Source organism: Neopsephotus bourkii, unplaced genomic scaffold (genome assembly GCF_033783945.1).
Source record: "Neopsephotus bourkii isolate Nb327-2 ecotype Australia unplaced genomic scaffold, CSIRO-AGI_Nbou_v1 NB_549, whole genome shotgun sequence".
NCBI classification, from domain to species: domain Eukaryota; kingdom Metazoa; phylum Chordata; class Aves; order Psittaciformes; family Psittacidae; genus Neopsephotus; species Neopsephotus bourkii.
Window position 1 is genome coordinate 2420001 of NW_026901050.1, and position 13437 is coordinate 2433437.

At 39.4% G+C, this 13437-nt stretch overlaps 1 protein-coding gene and 1 long non-coding RNA gene across 11 annotated transcripts in view; both read right to left on the minus strand.

The window, feature by feature from the left end:
* The window catches only part of SATB1 (SATB homeobox 1), a 92463-nt gene that overhangs the window by 19980 nt on the left and 59046 nt on the right, over positions 1-13437 (minus strand). For all 10 annotated transcript variants that reach the window (XM_061351059.1, XM_061351065.1, XM_061351060.1 and 7 more), the window contains one exon: positions 6952-7107. In XM_061351059.1, coding sequence (XP_061207043.1) covers positions 6952-7107 — 156 coding nt within the window. The remainder of the gene's footprint in view (positions 1-6951; positions 7108-13437) is intronic.
* Positions 3074-6239, minus strand: LOC133211045 (uncharacterized). Its single transcript, XR_009725086.1, has 2 exons — positions 6195-6239; positions 3074-5457 (listed from the first exon to the last, which is right to left on the minus strand). It is a non-coding gene; the product is annotated as an uncharacterized LOC133211045 (long non-coding RNA).

The following is a 13437-nucleotide window of genomic DNA, read 5'->3' on the forward strand; positions in this document are numbered from 1 at the left end:
CTCTCTTTTTTCATTTGTACATTTAATGACTTCAGCTTGTACTTCTAGCTTCTCCCACACATCCGTGCTCCTTCCATCAGACAAAAATCAGCCAAGAGCCCCCCTTTGCTGTTTCTGGCCACCTGCAGGGCCACATCCTGCCAGGCGCTGAGTGATCCCAGCCCCAGCACCTCCCAGGGACGTGCTGCAGGCTGAAGCTGTGACACCATTAAGCATTCACTCCTGACCAACACAGGGCAGGTGTGCACTGCATCCCTCCAGGGAAGCTCTCCTTAGGGCTCAAATATACTGCATTTCTTGAAGCTGCTACCTGTTCTTTAAATGGCCTCTATGGGGATTGTAAGGAGCTTCTGAACAGCTCACGCTGCCACCCGCCTCTCTGGGAACCTCTAGCTGGACCCCACATGGAAAGCATGCTCCAGAAACACACTTTTTCACCCGTGTGTCAACAAATCCAGCCTTTGCCTTACGTATTGAAAGGGCTGCATGGCCCCAAGGAGCTGTCTGAAGAGGTCAATGTAATCCTCTTACCAGTTAAGTAATTTCGATTCTGTACCTTTTCCTTCGTCTTGAACCATTTTAAGTTTTAATGCCTTCCCCCCTCCCCCCATGCAGATTACCATGGGCAATTGCACATTTATATGAATCACCTTGGAGATTTTAAGGAGGCTCCTCTTCAGTGCATCTTTGTTTACTTTTTACTAGCGGGGACCCAAGACTCACTGAAGTCAACCCACTCCACCAAGGTCATGCCAATAATGTGGGATATGGCCAGAATCAGTGCTGGCCCTTTTCCAGGTCTAGCCAGGTTGAGTGACGAGTTAACTGAACTCAATTTTAACACCCTTTTTCTGAGAATTGATTAAAAAAAAACCAAAAAAAAATCCTGAGGAAATTTCCTGAGGTTTTAACCTTTACTACTGAGATGTTGTAAAAAAAGATGAGGACATGGGGCAGAGGGAGCACCTCTTTAAGCATTCATTTTGTTCCCGCAGTAGAAACCCGAAAACCTCCTTCCCTCTGACCTGGGTGAGACAGAACATACTATGACTCTGCAACATAGTATTCTGTGGAAGAAACAAATCAGCTCTATCTGCCAAGTTTCACAGTTTTCACTGAATGACACGTCGCTTTATGGGGCAATTCTTGATCGCGCGCAGAAGCCCATCTTGCTTTCTCAGTTCACACTCTTCCTCTTCAATCCCTGCTGACACCCGATCCCATCCTGACTCCTGTTGCTCATGGCACCTCTTCAGCTGCCAGAGCAATCACCCAAGGGTGGCAGAGTGTGGAGGAAAATAGAACAAAATAGTAAAATAAAATAAATGGAAACTGTTGTTTGGTGCACTTCTGCAGTGGGTGCTTTCTAACCACTGTATCTCACCTTCCCATGAGGGCAAGGGATTTATTTCCAGGTGGATCAGTGAAAAAAAGGCAGACATCAGAGCACGATTTGTTTCCAGCTCGTGTCTCCCTGTGCAGTATTCCTCTCCGCTCTACAGAGAATTCACTGTATGCCAAGGCGGGGGGGGGGGGGGGGGAAGGGGTAGGAGGGTTTTTAAGCCAAGTTTTAAACCCAGGAAGTGACTCAGCTGCTCTGAGGGAGACAAAGGCGGGAGAGGACCTGACACAGGGAGATGGGAAAGGACTGAGCCCACTCCTGCTCCCTAGGCTGGACCCTGCTGGGGCAGCCTGAGGTGCAGTGCCCCAAGGAAACAGCTTTGGAAATAAATTTTAAGATCTCCCTCTTAAAGCCACATTGTTACCAGAGGGTTGGTTACTCGTGGTGATTAAAAAGGTTTCTTTCCCCACAGCTGGAAAATAGTTGAATAGATTGTTCTATATCTGCGGTAATGGCATGTTACATCTTCGTGCCAGATCCACAATACCATGCTTGTTCAGTGTGGGAAGCTGTTTAAAAACGACTTTCCTATTAGAGTATATAGCTTAGTCTCTAGATGGAAAAAGCCAGATCAAAGATACAGCATTTATAAAACTGCTGGTTAAAAAGATAAAAAGTGAGATAACAGACATCAAATTTTCACTATAAATCTCTGGGTTTACTACAACATTAAAATTTCCAGTAAAAGCAGGGTTTTATATACCTGAACTCTAATGGCCTATTCTGAAAATATTTATGTCAGGAAAAGCATGGCATTTGCATGCCAAAAGCAATTTAGTGCCAATATTTAGCATTCCCTTCCCATTTAACTCCTTCCCTTCTACTCAAGAGTGTTAGATGCTCTGCTTAATGCCTACCTGGTGCGCCTCTGCACACAGCCTTTGGAGGAGGCCACTCCACGTGCACACTAAGGCTAAAAGTCAAACACTTCTAATAAAATACCACTGAACAAAATACTTGCCTGATGGCTTAGGATGAAGTCCCTGGCATGGACTGAACCAGTGATTTTATCTCTATGTCTTGCATGCAAAACAACTCATTTCCAAGGGGCTAACTGCCTAACCAAAATGAAAGATGGGGGCAGAAGGACAGGAAATTGGGCAACACAACGCAACAGCTCAAAGTAACGGGTCAGAACTCTTCGTAATAAGATGAAGTTTCTGGATGTATGTGTAGTACTCCACTAGTTTTATTCTGAAACTAAAACTGGAGCACAATTCTGTGAGAGGCAAGTGTCTCACCTTCAACATACAGGCATTTTTATTCAGTGAGAAGGGAGGGCATTTTTTTTCATGTAGCCAGCCACATTCAGCAAATAACAGGATTGATGCTGCAGGAAAGCACTTTTACCTATTTATTCTACTATAAACTCATTTAGGTATAATAATGCAGGCTAATGTCCTTATACTGTAACATATGGGACTCTTGGAATATGGAAGTTTATATTACTTCAGTTTTTGCAAACTGTAATTTTCTAAATTTAAGAAAACTTGAGCAACATAGGATGATTTTCAGAAAAGTTTTGCTTTCTTCCCAGCTTCATACAAGCATGTGTAGGCCCCAGCTTTTCAGGATAAGCCGTTAACGTAAATGTAACTTATCAAACCACAGCAAACATACAGAAACACTAGAAGTCTACTTGCTTCATCTCTCCGGGTTTTTAGGTTTGGGGTTTGTTTGTTTGTCTGTTTTTATGGAATAAAATTAGATTTCAGCATCTGTCACTATCAAGAAAAAAAGCTCATTCCTGGCTCCCACATGAAAACATTGTAACCAATGCACAGTTACTGAACCATGATGCCTTAATGATCATTACACAAATCAACTTTTTTTGTTTGAAATAACGAAATTAAGAATGTGCTTTTATAATTACTTGAATCAGGCTGTCAGGTTATAAATTTAATAAACCCCCAGTATGATTAAACTGTACAAGTAACGTGTACCACACAAATCTATGTGTGGATTCTTTTCATTTTGACTTATTCAGGTGTGCTGGTTCAATTTTAGTAAACGATGCTGCTAGTTTTGCCATTCTGCCACAAAAAAATCAACAACCTGGGAGCAGACACAAAGAATTTGGTAAACCCTTCTGTCTTTTTTTTTTTGCATGCATTTTTCTAAAGTCTCTTTTCAACATAATCTAAGAAAAAAATACGCAGACCTATTAGGCAGTCAACTTGCAATAAAAACGTAAGGTTTTAAATACTGACATTAATTTCTAGTCAATTACAGTTCTAAAACTCCCCAAAGATACAATGTATTCAAGCGATTTGAATTACAATATCTTCCTTAGCTCCTCAGTAGAACCATAGTAACTTTTAAAGTATATATTTTGAATTTAAAATGATTTTAATTTATGTTGCAGGTGATATATTGATTCTTAAAAACATAGAAACTTTAAAAATATACAAAATGCATACATTCTTATATGGGAAAAGAATTCAACATCTGAAGGAATATTCTGAGTCCCCAGTCTTGTTCCAAAGACAGTCCCTTTTCTTTGGGAAAGCCAACAAGCCACCAGCAAAGAGTGCCATGAAACTAGAATTACACAAATTATCACTCATGTAAGCCAGAGCTCGACCTCACTAACATCACTGCAATCTCTTCTTGTTCCCTCCAGCCCACCATTGCCCTGTGCTATGACCTCTGCCAGACCGAGGCCCCGTAGCCAGCTGGTTTGTTGGGCATCAGGCCTACATGTGGTCCACTGTCAAACCAGGTAACTTGCCAAATGCACTAACACAGCACAAGGGAAGATGCTTGTTTTTTACCTCAGCACTAGCTAAATAGAAACTTCTGTAGCGCATCATTTAATAACTCTTCTGTACAAAGTGCTCTTGTCAGCAGAACATTATCTGCAGTCTCCTGGCTCAGGCAAGCCCAGCCACCTTGCAGATGCCAGCTGCTTAGACACCCAATCTAATGTTGACCCAAATCAGTTTCTTAAAAACCAAAATTAATAAAGAGGCCCTCCAGCAAACAACTATCTTTGCCCTGCTAATGGCAGAGCTGTTTTAGGTCACACACTGTTTTATACCACAACTCCAGACTACACTCAGGAGTTAATCAAGTTTTTCTATTCAAAATATGATAAGAGCAGTAATGTTCAATTTTAGTGATATTAAAAACAAAACTATTAACCAACGCATCATTCTCTAATATGCATTCTCCAGACTTTTCACTAACTGGAAGTGATTACTCTAGGATTTCCAGTTCTAGGCAGGAAACCAATAATGTCTCCAAATTAAAAACAAAAAACAAAAACCCAACAACAACCCAAAACCAACAACAAAACAACAATGGATCTCTCTCAAGTGAGATTCTATTAGTAATATGTTTGATTAAGCCTCTTTTTGGTGCAGGAGAGACTTCTTTATCCCAGAAATATTTCTCTGTACCATTGACAAGCCCCAATGCAGAATTTTTTATGATACAGATAACTTCTTAAATATATGTGGCCGAGCTACATATTTTAAGTTTATTAATTGGCTAACTAGTAGGCAGCTGGTTAGAGAAGCCCCAACACATCCAGTTTACCTAAGAGGTTACTTCTTTGAAGCAGTTTTCTACTACAAATGGCATCGCTAACTACAGACCCAGACACTTGCTTCACATGTAAGTTGACATTGCATTGCTTAAACTGGAGAGAAAGATAACCTCTGAGAATACAACCATGATCTCCACAATAAAAGGAAAAAGAACTACCTATTTGGTATTGCTTGCTTTCTATACTTTGTAACAAAGTTTGTACAACAAACTAAATTTTATATCAATGGTCTAAAAATCCTGCACCACATCTTCTGGAAGCTTTTGTGCTTCTCTTTGATTATCTGTCTGTTTTAAAGTCTGCATGGAAGCGCTGTCCCGCCTAGCAATTTTAAGACTATGCACTTAAATAAATATACTATCACACAAATCAGATCAGATCAAAATTATGTGGACCAATAGACTGGCTTCATACCTTAGTTTTGTGGGGAACTGCAATGGAAAGGGGAAGGTGTAGAAAATGGACAGCTCTCTATCCCCAGGTCTTGACATGTAAATAAAGACATCTGAGGAGCACACAGGTTGGAAGCTGCTGTAACATTCTATCATAATTAGAAACATTTCAAGAGCCCTGTAATTTCCAATCAAAATTACAGTAATTTCTGATATACAAGCCATGATTCATGACAGAATTTTTACATTCCACGGGAGATTATAGTGGCCTGATGTATGACACACTGAGTACAGCACTAACATAAACAATTCAGTTTAATGTTTAAACAGCACTTGGTGTTTAGAATCCCACAATAAAAGAAACATATTATTGTAGAAATTATCACTTTGACAGTGATTGAAGGGTAGGCAGGCATGTGGCCTATAAAGCTATAATTTTTACAGTCCACAGCTTGAGTTTAATCATTTTGATATAACATTTCCAAAATATCCCTTTAAATGTTCCTTACAGCATATAACTTAAGAGACAACATCCTTTCTGTACAATGAAGTGAACACCAAGACATGAACAACACAGAAGTCAAAAGTTAAAAACTGTTGACAAGAAAACCAGCACTAAAATGCTGATGGCCCAAGAAACATTAATCTAACTTCATTATCAGCTTTCCCTGGAAGATGCTGTATTTTCCTATGAAACAATTTTAGCAAAGGAGTAGTGATTAAGTGGACTTTACATTTAATCTAACATGAAAATTCTACATTGCAAGCTTTGGTACCTATACCATTTATTTCAAATGTTGGTATAAACATGGTTCTAGTCTTTCCTATTTTTCTGTATGTTTTCACTTACTTCTTGAGCACATTCTCACTTAAATCAATGCTTTTGCGCACTCCGTCACTTACGATAATCACACCCAACAAGTGCTTGCTGATTTCCCTCTCTTGCCACTAAACTTGACAAAAGTTCTTCATTTGAAGAAAACGAAACAGGAAACCAAACAGCAAAGGCTTAAAAGTGAATATGCAATATATGCACACATGCAAGTCAACAAGCAGCCATCATATTCCATAAAGATCATTCATGTTTTCTCAGATGTAACCTGTATAACTATAAGTTGCTGGAGTTTTTTGTTTGTTTTTTGGTATGAACACTGCTGCTCCACAGCCTCACTAGTCAGTCCAACTATTTCCACAAAAAGCAGAACCTCAGAGTTCAACAGCACCATGTAACTGCAAAACACCAAAGCCTCGAGATGAATTTGGTAGCACTACACAGAACTTGCCCACAGCTTCTGCCATGTCCACACTAGCTAAGAACTGATGAACCTGATGCTTTCCGAGACATTCAAGACTCAGAGGCATGCAGAGAAAGCATCTTGCAGGTGGGGAAGAGGGAGGGATGCATCTCGGAAAAACGCTTCTCAACCTGCCTGGCCAATGGTAACCAGAGGTTACCTTTGGACTCACAGGGAGCTCCAAGTTGTGGTACCAGGCTGGTGTGCTAACCCAGCCATTTGTTATAACTCATACAGGAACAGATCAAAAATGGGATGGCGGAAATAATCACACAGACAGGGAGGCCACTGCGCTCTGGGAACAAACTTTACCTGGCTTTTGGTTGCCGCAACCTTTGCAAACAGTGCTTGAGACACCTTAGCTCTCTTCATTTCCTGCTGAATCTCATCATAAATGGAAGCATTAATGTTCATGGAATTATTTTCTGTCTTTCCATTCCTCTCTGTGGCAATAGAAGCAGTTTTGACCTAGAAAATAAATTTTATGAGATATTTTTCATTATGAAGAAGTTATTTTCCTCTCTTTCCTTCCCCAAGTAGCTCCCCTTTCCATTTTACTCTTTTTATTCAATCTTGCTCTGATGTTCTTTCAGCTTTTCAGAGATCTAACATTATAAGTTATTCGTGGTTCAGGCAACTGGGAAACAAGAAAATTCAGCATATTGTTAACAGGTGAGTGCATCTGAAATATGAGTTATCATTAACTGACCACTTCGACTTTCAACAGCATAAAACAAATTAGGTGCAAATCTGTCAAACAGTCTTGTAAGGACTGGTGAATGCTCACATGATTTCTTTACTCCATGCAAGTTAAGTGAAAATTGTAAGTGCAGCATAAAAGAACCTCTAATGAAATAACCCCCTGACAGATATATTTTGATTCATGCCTTATGTCCAGTACACTCAAACGCATGATAATGCAGAGAAGTTGTGGCTTTAGATTTAACTTTAAAAAATATTACCTTACCTGTTGAATTCTTACGCTGTTTTTAAGAAAGCAGTAATTTAGAATAATGAACATTTTAGCCATTCATTCATGAAATTCATTAAACCTTAATTGCAGTTGTATTTCACTTATATACATCAAATATTTATTCTTCTTGCAGTCCAGGTTAAAAAAAAAAAGCATGAAAACAAGACAGAATGATTACGCTACCACATCTGTGCTGCATCTGCAGCATTAAGGAAAATAACAAAACATACATCAGTAGTGACATGATGTGCAGAAGAAAACCTTTTCCTTCGGCCTCTGAAAATGACTGAAGCAAGGTTTTGACATCAAGAATCATCCCACCAGGGCTACAGAGCAGTTTCTGCAATATCAGTTGAGAGGTACAAAACACCACCAGGTACTCAGCTTATCCTACATTATTCTCAATAGTTAAGGATAACATCTTTCTTTTGCAGCTGCTCTTGCAATGCTTCCCCAAGATTAGTGGACCTAATGGACCACTAATCCTAAAGCAGACCAGAGAAAAGGAAAGCCATATTAAATTTCTGCTAAGAACCCAAAAGGTGATGATGCAAAATCAAACCTTTAGATTTCAATTGAAATCTACTGGTTCATACTGAAGCTCTTGAGAGCTGCATTAGTGTAACCATGCAGAAGTTACACGTCTAGCCTAAATTAGTCATTCAGGCTACCTTGAAATCTAATGGATAGAGCTTGGCACTTCCAGAGGGTGATTCAGTGTGCTTCTAAGTAGGTGCCTAAACCCACACTTTCACTATCAGTTTAATCCAGTGCAAGTCAGCATCTTCCTGTGCTCTAAAGTCCCTTGAGGTTCAAAGGGAAATCATGACAACATGATAATTTATTTTCTAATCTAACTCTCTATGAGCTTTCATATGTCACAGGTCTCACAATATGAGTGTCAAAGGTGAGAGATTTACTTAGGCAAATCATCAGCCCATTTTTTTCCTAGAAATGTCACACTCAATTTGTGTTAACTATCCTCCATAGTGCTTTCAGGATAAAATAATCTAGTCCAGGAAGTGGGAGTGCACACCACTCTTGTTGAGCCTGATTTGTCTATGATGCTTTTCAAAAGGAGCTGTGCTAACACATGCCCATTAGCTGCAAGAGGCAGAACCCCAGCAAGAACAAGGCATCAACACACACCTCCACCTGCAGCCTTCTGGCAGGCTTTAGCAACTTTCTGGTATCTGAAAACATGAGTCCTAAATAAAAAGGAAAATGAAGAGAAATCCCAGAATGTGGCATAAAGTTTATGTTGTGATTTGCTTTTATCTGATAATAACTGGTACTTTGCAGACATGACCTGGAGAGAGAGGTGCTTCCTCTTCCGCAGTGTCATATTTTCAGGTAATGCTACAGTAAAGGATGGCCAAGCCTGGTCCAACACCTGCTCAGAAACATTTGAGGCACCTGGCAGTGGGCAGTGTGAGAAGCAGCAAAGGAACATCCCTTCTTCCTACCGCTGAGCAGGAAAACACATGCCTCACACTGGGCAAATCAGCATGTGGTCACAAGAGCAGGTGCAGTTCCTGAATACCATGCAGTGAAACCATTTGGAATTCCAAAATCAGTGGCAATTTAATAACCTTTAAAGTAAAAGATAACCGACAAGCATTGGTGATGTTAAATATACAACTGGAGACAGCCTTCTCTGCTTGCTTGCAAAATAAGGCTAAGATAAACTACAAAATGAAAATGAGACGGTTTTGTCAACACACCTTCTTGGACCTCCGGTTTAAATTTTGGCAAAGTTATTTCACTCATTCCCAAAGAAATATTTCTGACTTGTAACTAACCTCTCAGGGTTCTAAGGGGAAGATGAGAAGATGATGGTATTCAGTTAGCACACACAAGTCCATGGTACCTTTTGGGAAGGAAACACTTTCCTCTTGTGATCCTGATCAAAACGTCTCTTCTGTTAGCACATTGCCTTTTTGATTGCTACTCAGCTTCAAAAGACAAGTTTCACATTGGAGCAGTACTTCACAGACCACTTAACTGAGTTGCAAACACCCAGATAATCAAAACCAAGACTTACACACCATGTTGGAGACATAATTTAAACTGTGTATCTTGGTCCACACTTTTCAATACCCAATTTACTACAGATATGCATTTAACCCAGGGGAATTACTAAAATCCTCATTCTGGTTGGTAAATCACATCTGTTTTTATACAGGTACAACAAACTCAACAGCATCTAATGTAGCACTGAAGTTAAATAAACTCCTGGTGCCTTCAACTGGTATTGCATTAGGAAGAGAACAGAAACCACTAATACAGAATCATAGAATGGTTTGGGCTGGAAGAGACTTTTAAAAATCATCTAGTTCCAACCCCCCTGCCATGGGCAGGGACACTTTCCACTATACCAGGCTGCTCAAAGCTCCATCTAACCTGGCCTTGAACACTTCCAGGGTTGAGGCATTTGCATCAAAAAGCCATATTAGACCCAGAAGCTTGAAGAGAATAGAAGTCTTAAAAGTTATAAAATTATCTGTTCGGGAATTATTAAGAGTTGTTGTTCACAGCCATCCCCTCACCCTCCCCAATTTAAATCATTGCCCAAGTATAAAAATTCTTCCCCTGCCTCTTAGTAATTTCAAAGATCAGGTATAGACTCTGGCTGGACTAGATGGACCATTGGTTTGCTCTGGTCTGATGAATTCCATGCAATAATGCTAATTAACCTCTTGGAGAATATCCATACATAAAATTGTTTCATAATTTATACATAGCAAGCATCTAGGCTGTTGTGTTGAATTTAGAATTGAGTTCAAGACAGAGGCCGTTTGAAGCTAGGTTGAAAAAACACCCTCCTCCTCAAAAAGCCTGAACAGAAAACAAAAAAGTCCCCAATGATGCAACTTCAGGACTTGGGAGAGGAGGTGGAAAAAGTATTCATTTTGGAGAGAAAAACAAAACAAAACATAATCTCTCATCTTATCCACACTTAAGCACACCACCCACACTTATAGCAACATTTTTTGTTTAGGAAAGAAACCATAGATCAGCTAATTTTTTTAACTAGATTTTGCAAGCACTAACTGAACAAGGGAGCTACATTTTACAAATGTAACACACCAAGAATCACAAAATCATTTGGCCATCTTCCTGTCACCAATCAATTTAGTCTTCTGAAAATACTTGGGAAAAAAACCCAACCCAAACACATCCAACCCCTCATGGCCTGCCCAGATACATCTACTCATCAAATAAGACTGATTACAGCAGCAAGAAGTTCTGGATTAATTCAATTTTCCTAAACAAAGGACAGTTTTTTATAGAAGGGATAACCAATCTGAAGAGGTTTTCACAAACACGGAAGCTCGCTTCTTCCCCATCGAAAGTGAAACAAAAAAGTCTCTTATAACACATTCTCATAAGTACTGTTTTAGCTTGGGAACAAAAATCTTCTTTAATCCTGGTTCAGCTTTTAATATTAGATTGTACATTAAAATTCATAAAGTAGTTCATTCCAGGCAAAACAAACTACTTTTCAGTTCTGCTCTGCAAATAGCACAGGAGGCACAATAAATGCTACTGCTTTCAGAACAGCTTTCATCAGGACAAGGTTTACTACTCCATTATTACAGTGGCGCCTGGAAGTGCAGTTATAGTTAAGTGTCAGGGTTTTCCATTAACTCTCCTCCATGGTGGTTTTTGAGGGGTGGTGGTGAGAGGGTTGCATTTATTATTTTGTGCATTTTTACTTCCATTAAAATGCAACTTGGCACAAAGATTATCAACCAAATTCTCGAGTAACAATTTTGCTGGTGACGATGCATGGTGTGTGCATGTATCTGAACTCCAGGCTCTACCGTTAAGATTCACAGGAGCTCATGTTATACAGAGTTCCTTGCAATGGAGGTTCACTGGTCCTCAAACACCAGAAAAGCAGTGTCCTCCTCTAGACCAGTCTTTCCAGAGTGAAATCCTGTCTCTGGGACACAAACAGAAATTGCTTTAGCATGAAGGAACTGCAATTTATCCATAGTCAGAGGGAGGCCAGGAATGAAGTTTTTTGTTAACTGAGTAACCAGAACCATAACTCATGCAATATTTCTAATACTTCTTAAAACATCACCTTGTTAAAATGATATTCTGCTCTTGACATTACATGAACTCTGTTTACAGAAGGTGATGACCCCCAAAATTTAGCATAAATTTACTTTGGGGAATATTGGCTTTTTTTTCTTCCTTCTAGGTTGGAGAAGTTAAACTGTCTCAGTGCTGCAGTACCTACCTGATGGAGGTGCTAATATTTATAAACTTCAGAGCCCAAGAGCCTGACAGACAGGCTTCTGCCCCAGGACGTAGCAAGATGAACAATGTCCAAGGGAAAATCCTTGTGTATGCTGACTCCTTGTGCTCAGTCCACCAGCATGGAAGACAGTAGCAGACTTTTACAACTTGCCCAGCTTAGGGAGCTATACACGTATCCCAAAAGCTCATGCATTAGAGGCTAATGATTTCAATTTAAAAAAAAAAAAAAAGGGTAAGAGTTTGGTTTTTTGCTTAAGTCAGAGAGAAAGCGAGAAGTGAAGGGGACAAATAGCTTCTTAAAGGATTTCAAAAAAGAATTGGAAACAATCCAGATACATTAGCTCAAGTAGCAACTAGCAAGAATGCTGTAAAAATGAGATAAATTCAACACAGTTCCTTCTAACTCAGGCACCAGGGTTTATGCTTGGTGAGTTCCTACTATCCTATCAGACCTCCAAGGTCACGTTTTCTGTTTCTGCATGCAACAGTACGCAAAACTCACACAGAACAAGCCCAGCTGCTAAATGGTTAAGTCTGCTCTACTGTCTGGCCACCAGTTGGCAACACAAAAATGCAAAATAGATCCTTTTCAGGATGTTTATTTTCACATCCTTCTGAAACTGATAACTTGCAATTGCAAAATAAACCTTCATGTGTGGCATATTAGCTCCTATTTTTCATGGTTTCATAGTTTAATTGTCTCAAATGTTACACTAGTCTAAAGATTTAAGATTAAATATGTTGGCTGTTCCGTAAATTGTGTTGTCAGGATAAACGGTCTATTTTGTCTTTCAATAGTCATCCAAGAAGCTGACAGCTAAGCTAGAAAAATCTTATACTGCATTCCTGTAGAGTGAACTTTAAATAATTGCTTCTAATAAATTTATTAGTAAGGATGCTAGTAGTTTTATTTCCTTAGTATCAAATATTAAATGAACTGTGGACTTGGGGGGCAGAGCAGTAGTTTGCATTAATAATTTTGCGGTATCCTGACTATAATTTATTTCTGCTACAATTTGTAGTTATACTTGCCAGTGCAAAAACTAGAACAATTTAACTATTATTTCTAGCATTAAGTGTACTTATGTTACCAACAAGGATGTTTCAATTTTCAAACTCGGAGCTCTAAACATTCAGTAGCAGGTTGCAAGCGCTTCACATGTTTATAAGTGAGTAATTCTGGCAACATGTAAAACAGTAGCACAGAATCACAACTCAGAGTTTTCTACATCCTCCATCCATCCACTAGGTAAAATAAGCACATTTTGCTGAATGACTGAGAACAATATAACAACCAGAAAGATGACTGTTTTGTTCTGTAGACATCAAGTATTAGTCTATAAGGTTTCCTTGCTTTCCCTTTGAAAGGGATCAAAACTGTATGCTGTTTCCACTTTGAACTGTCACAATTAGGTTAACTATACTCCTGACTGCTACTAAAAAAAGTGAAATGTAATTATGAACAAGAGCACAGCAGAGACAGACAGATCCCCCCCTCCAACCTCTAAATTTGGACTTACAGTATGTTTTGTCAGTTAAGAAAACCCCTAAGT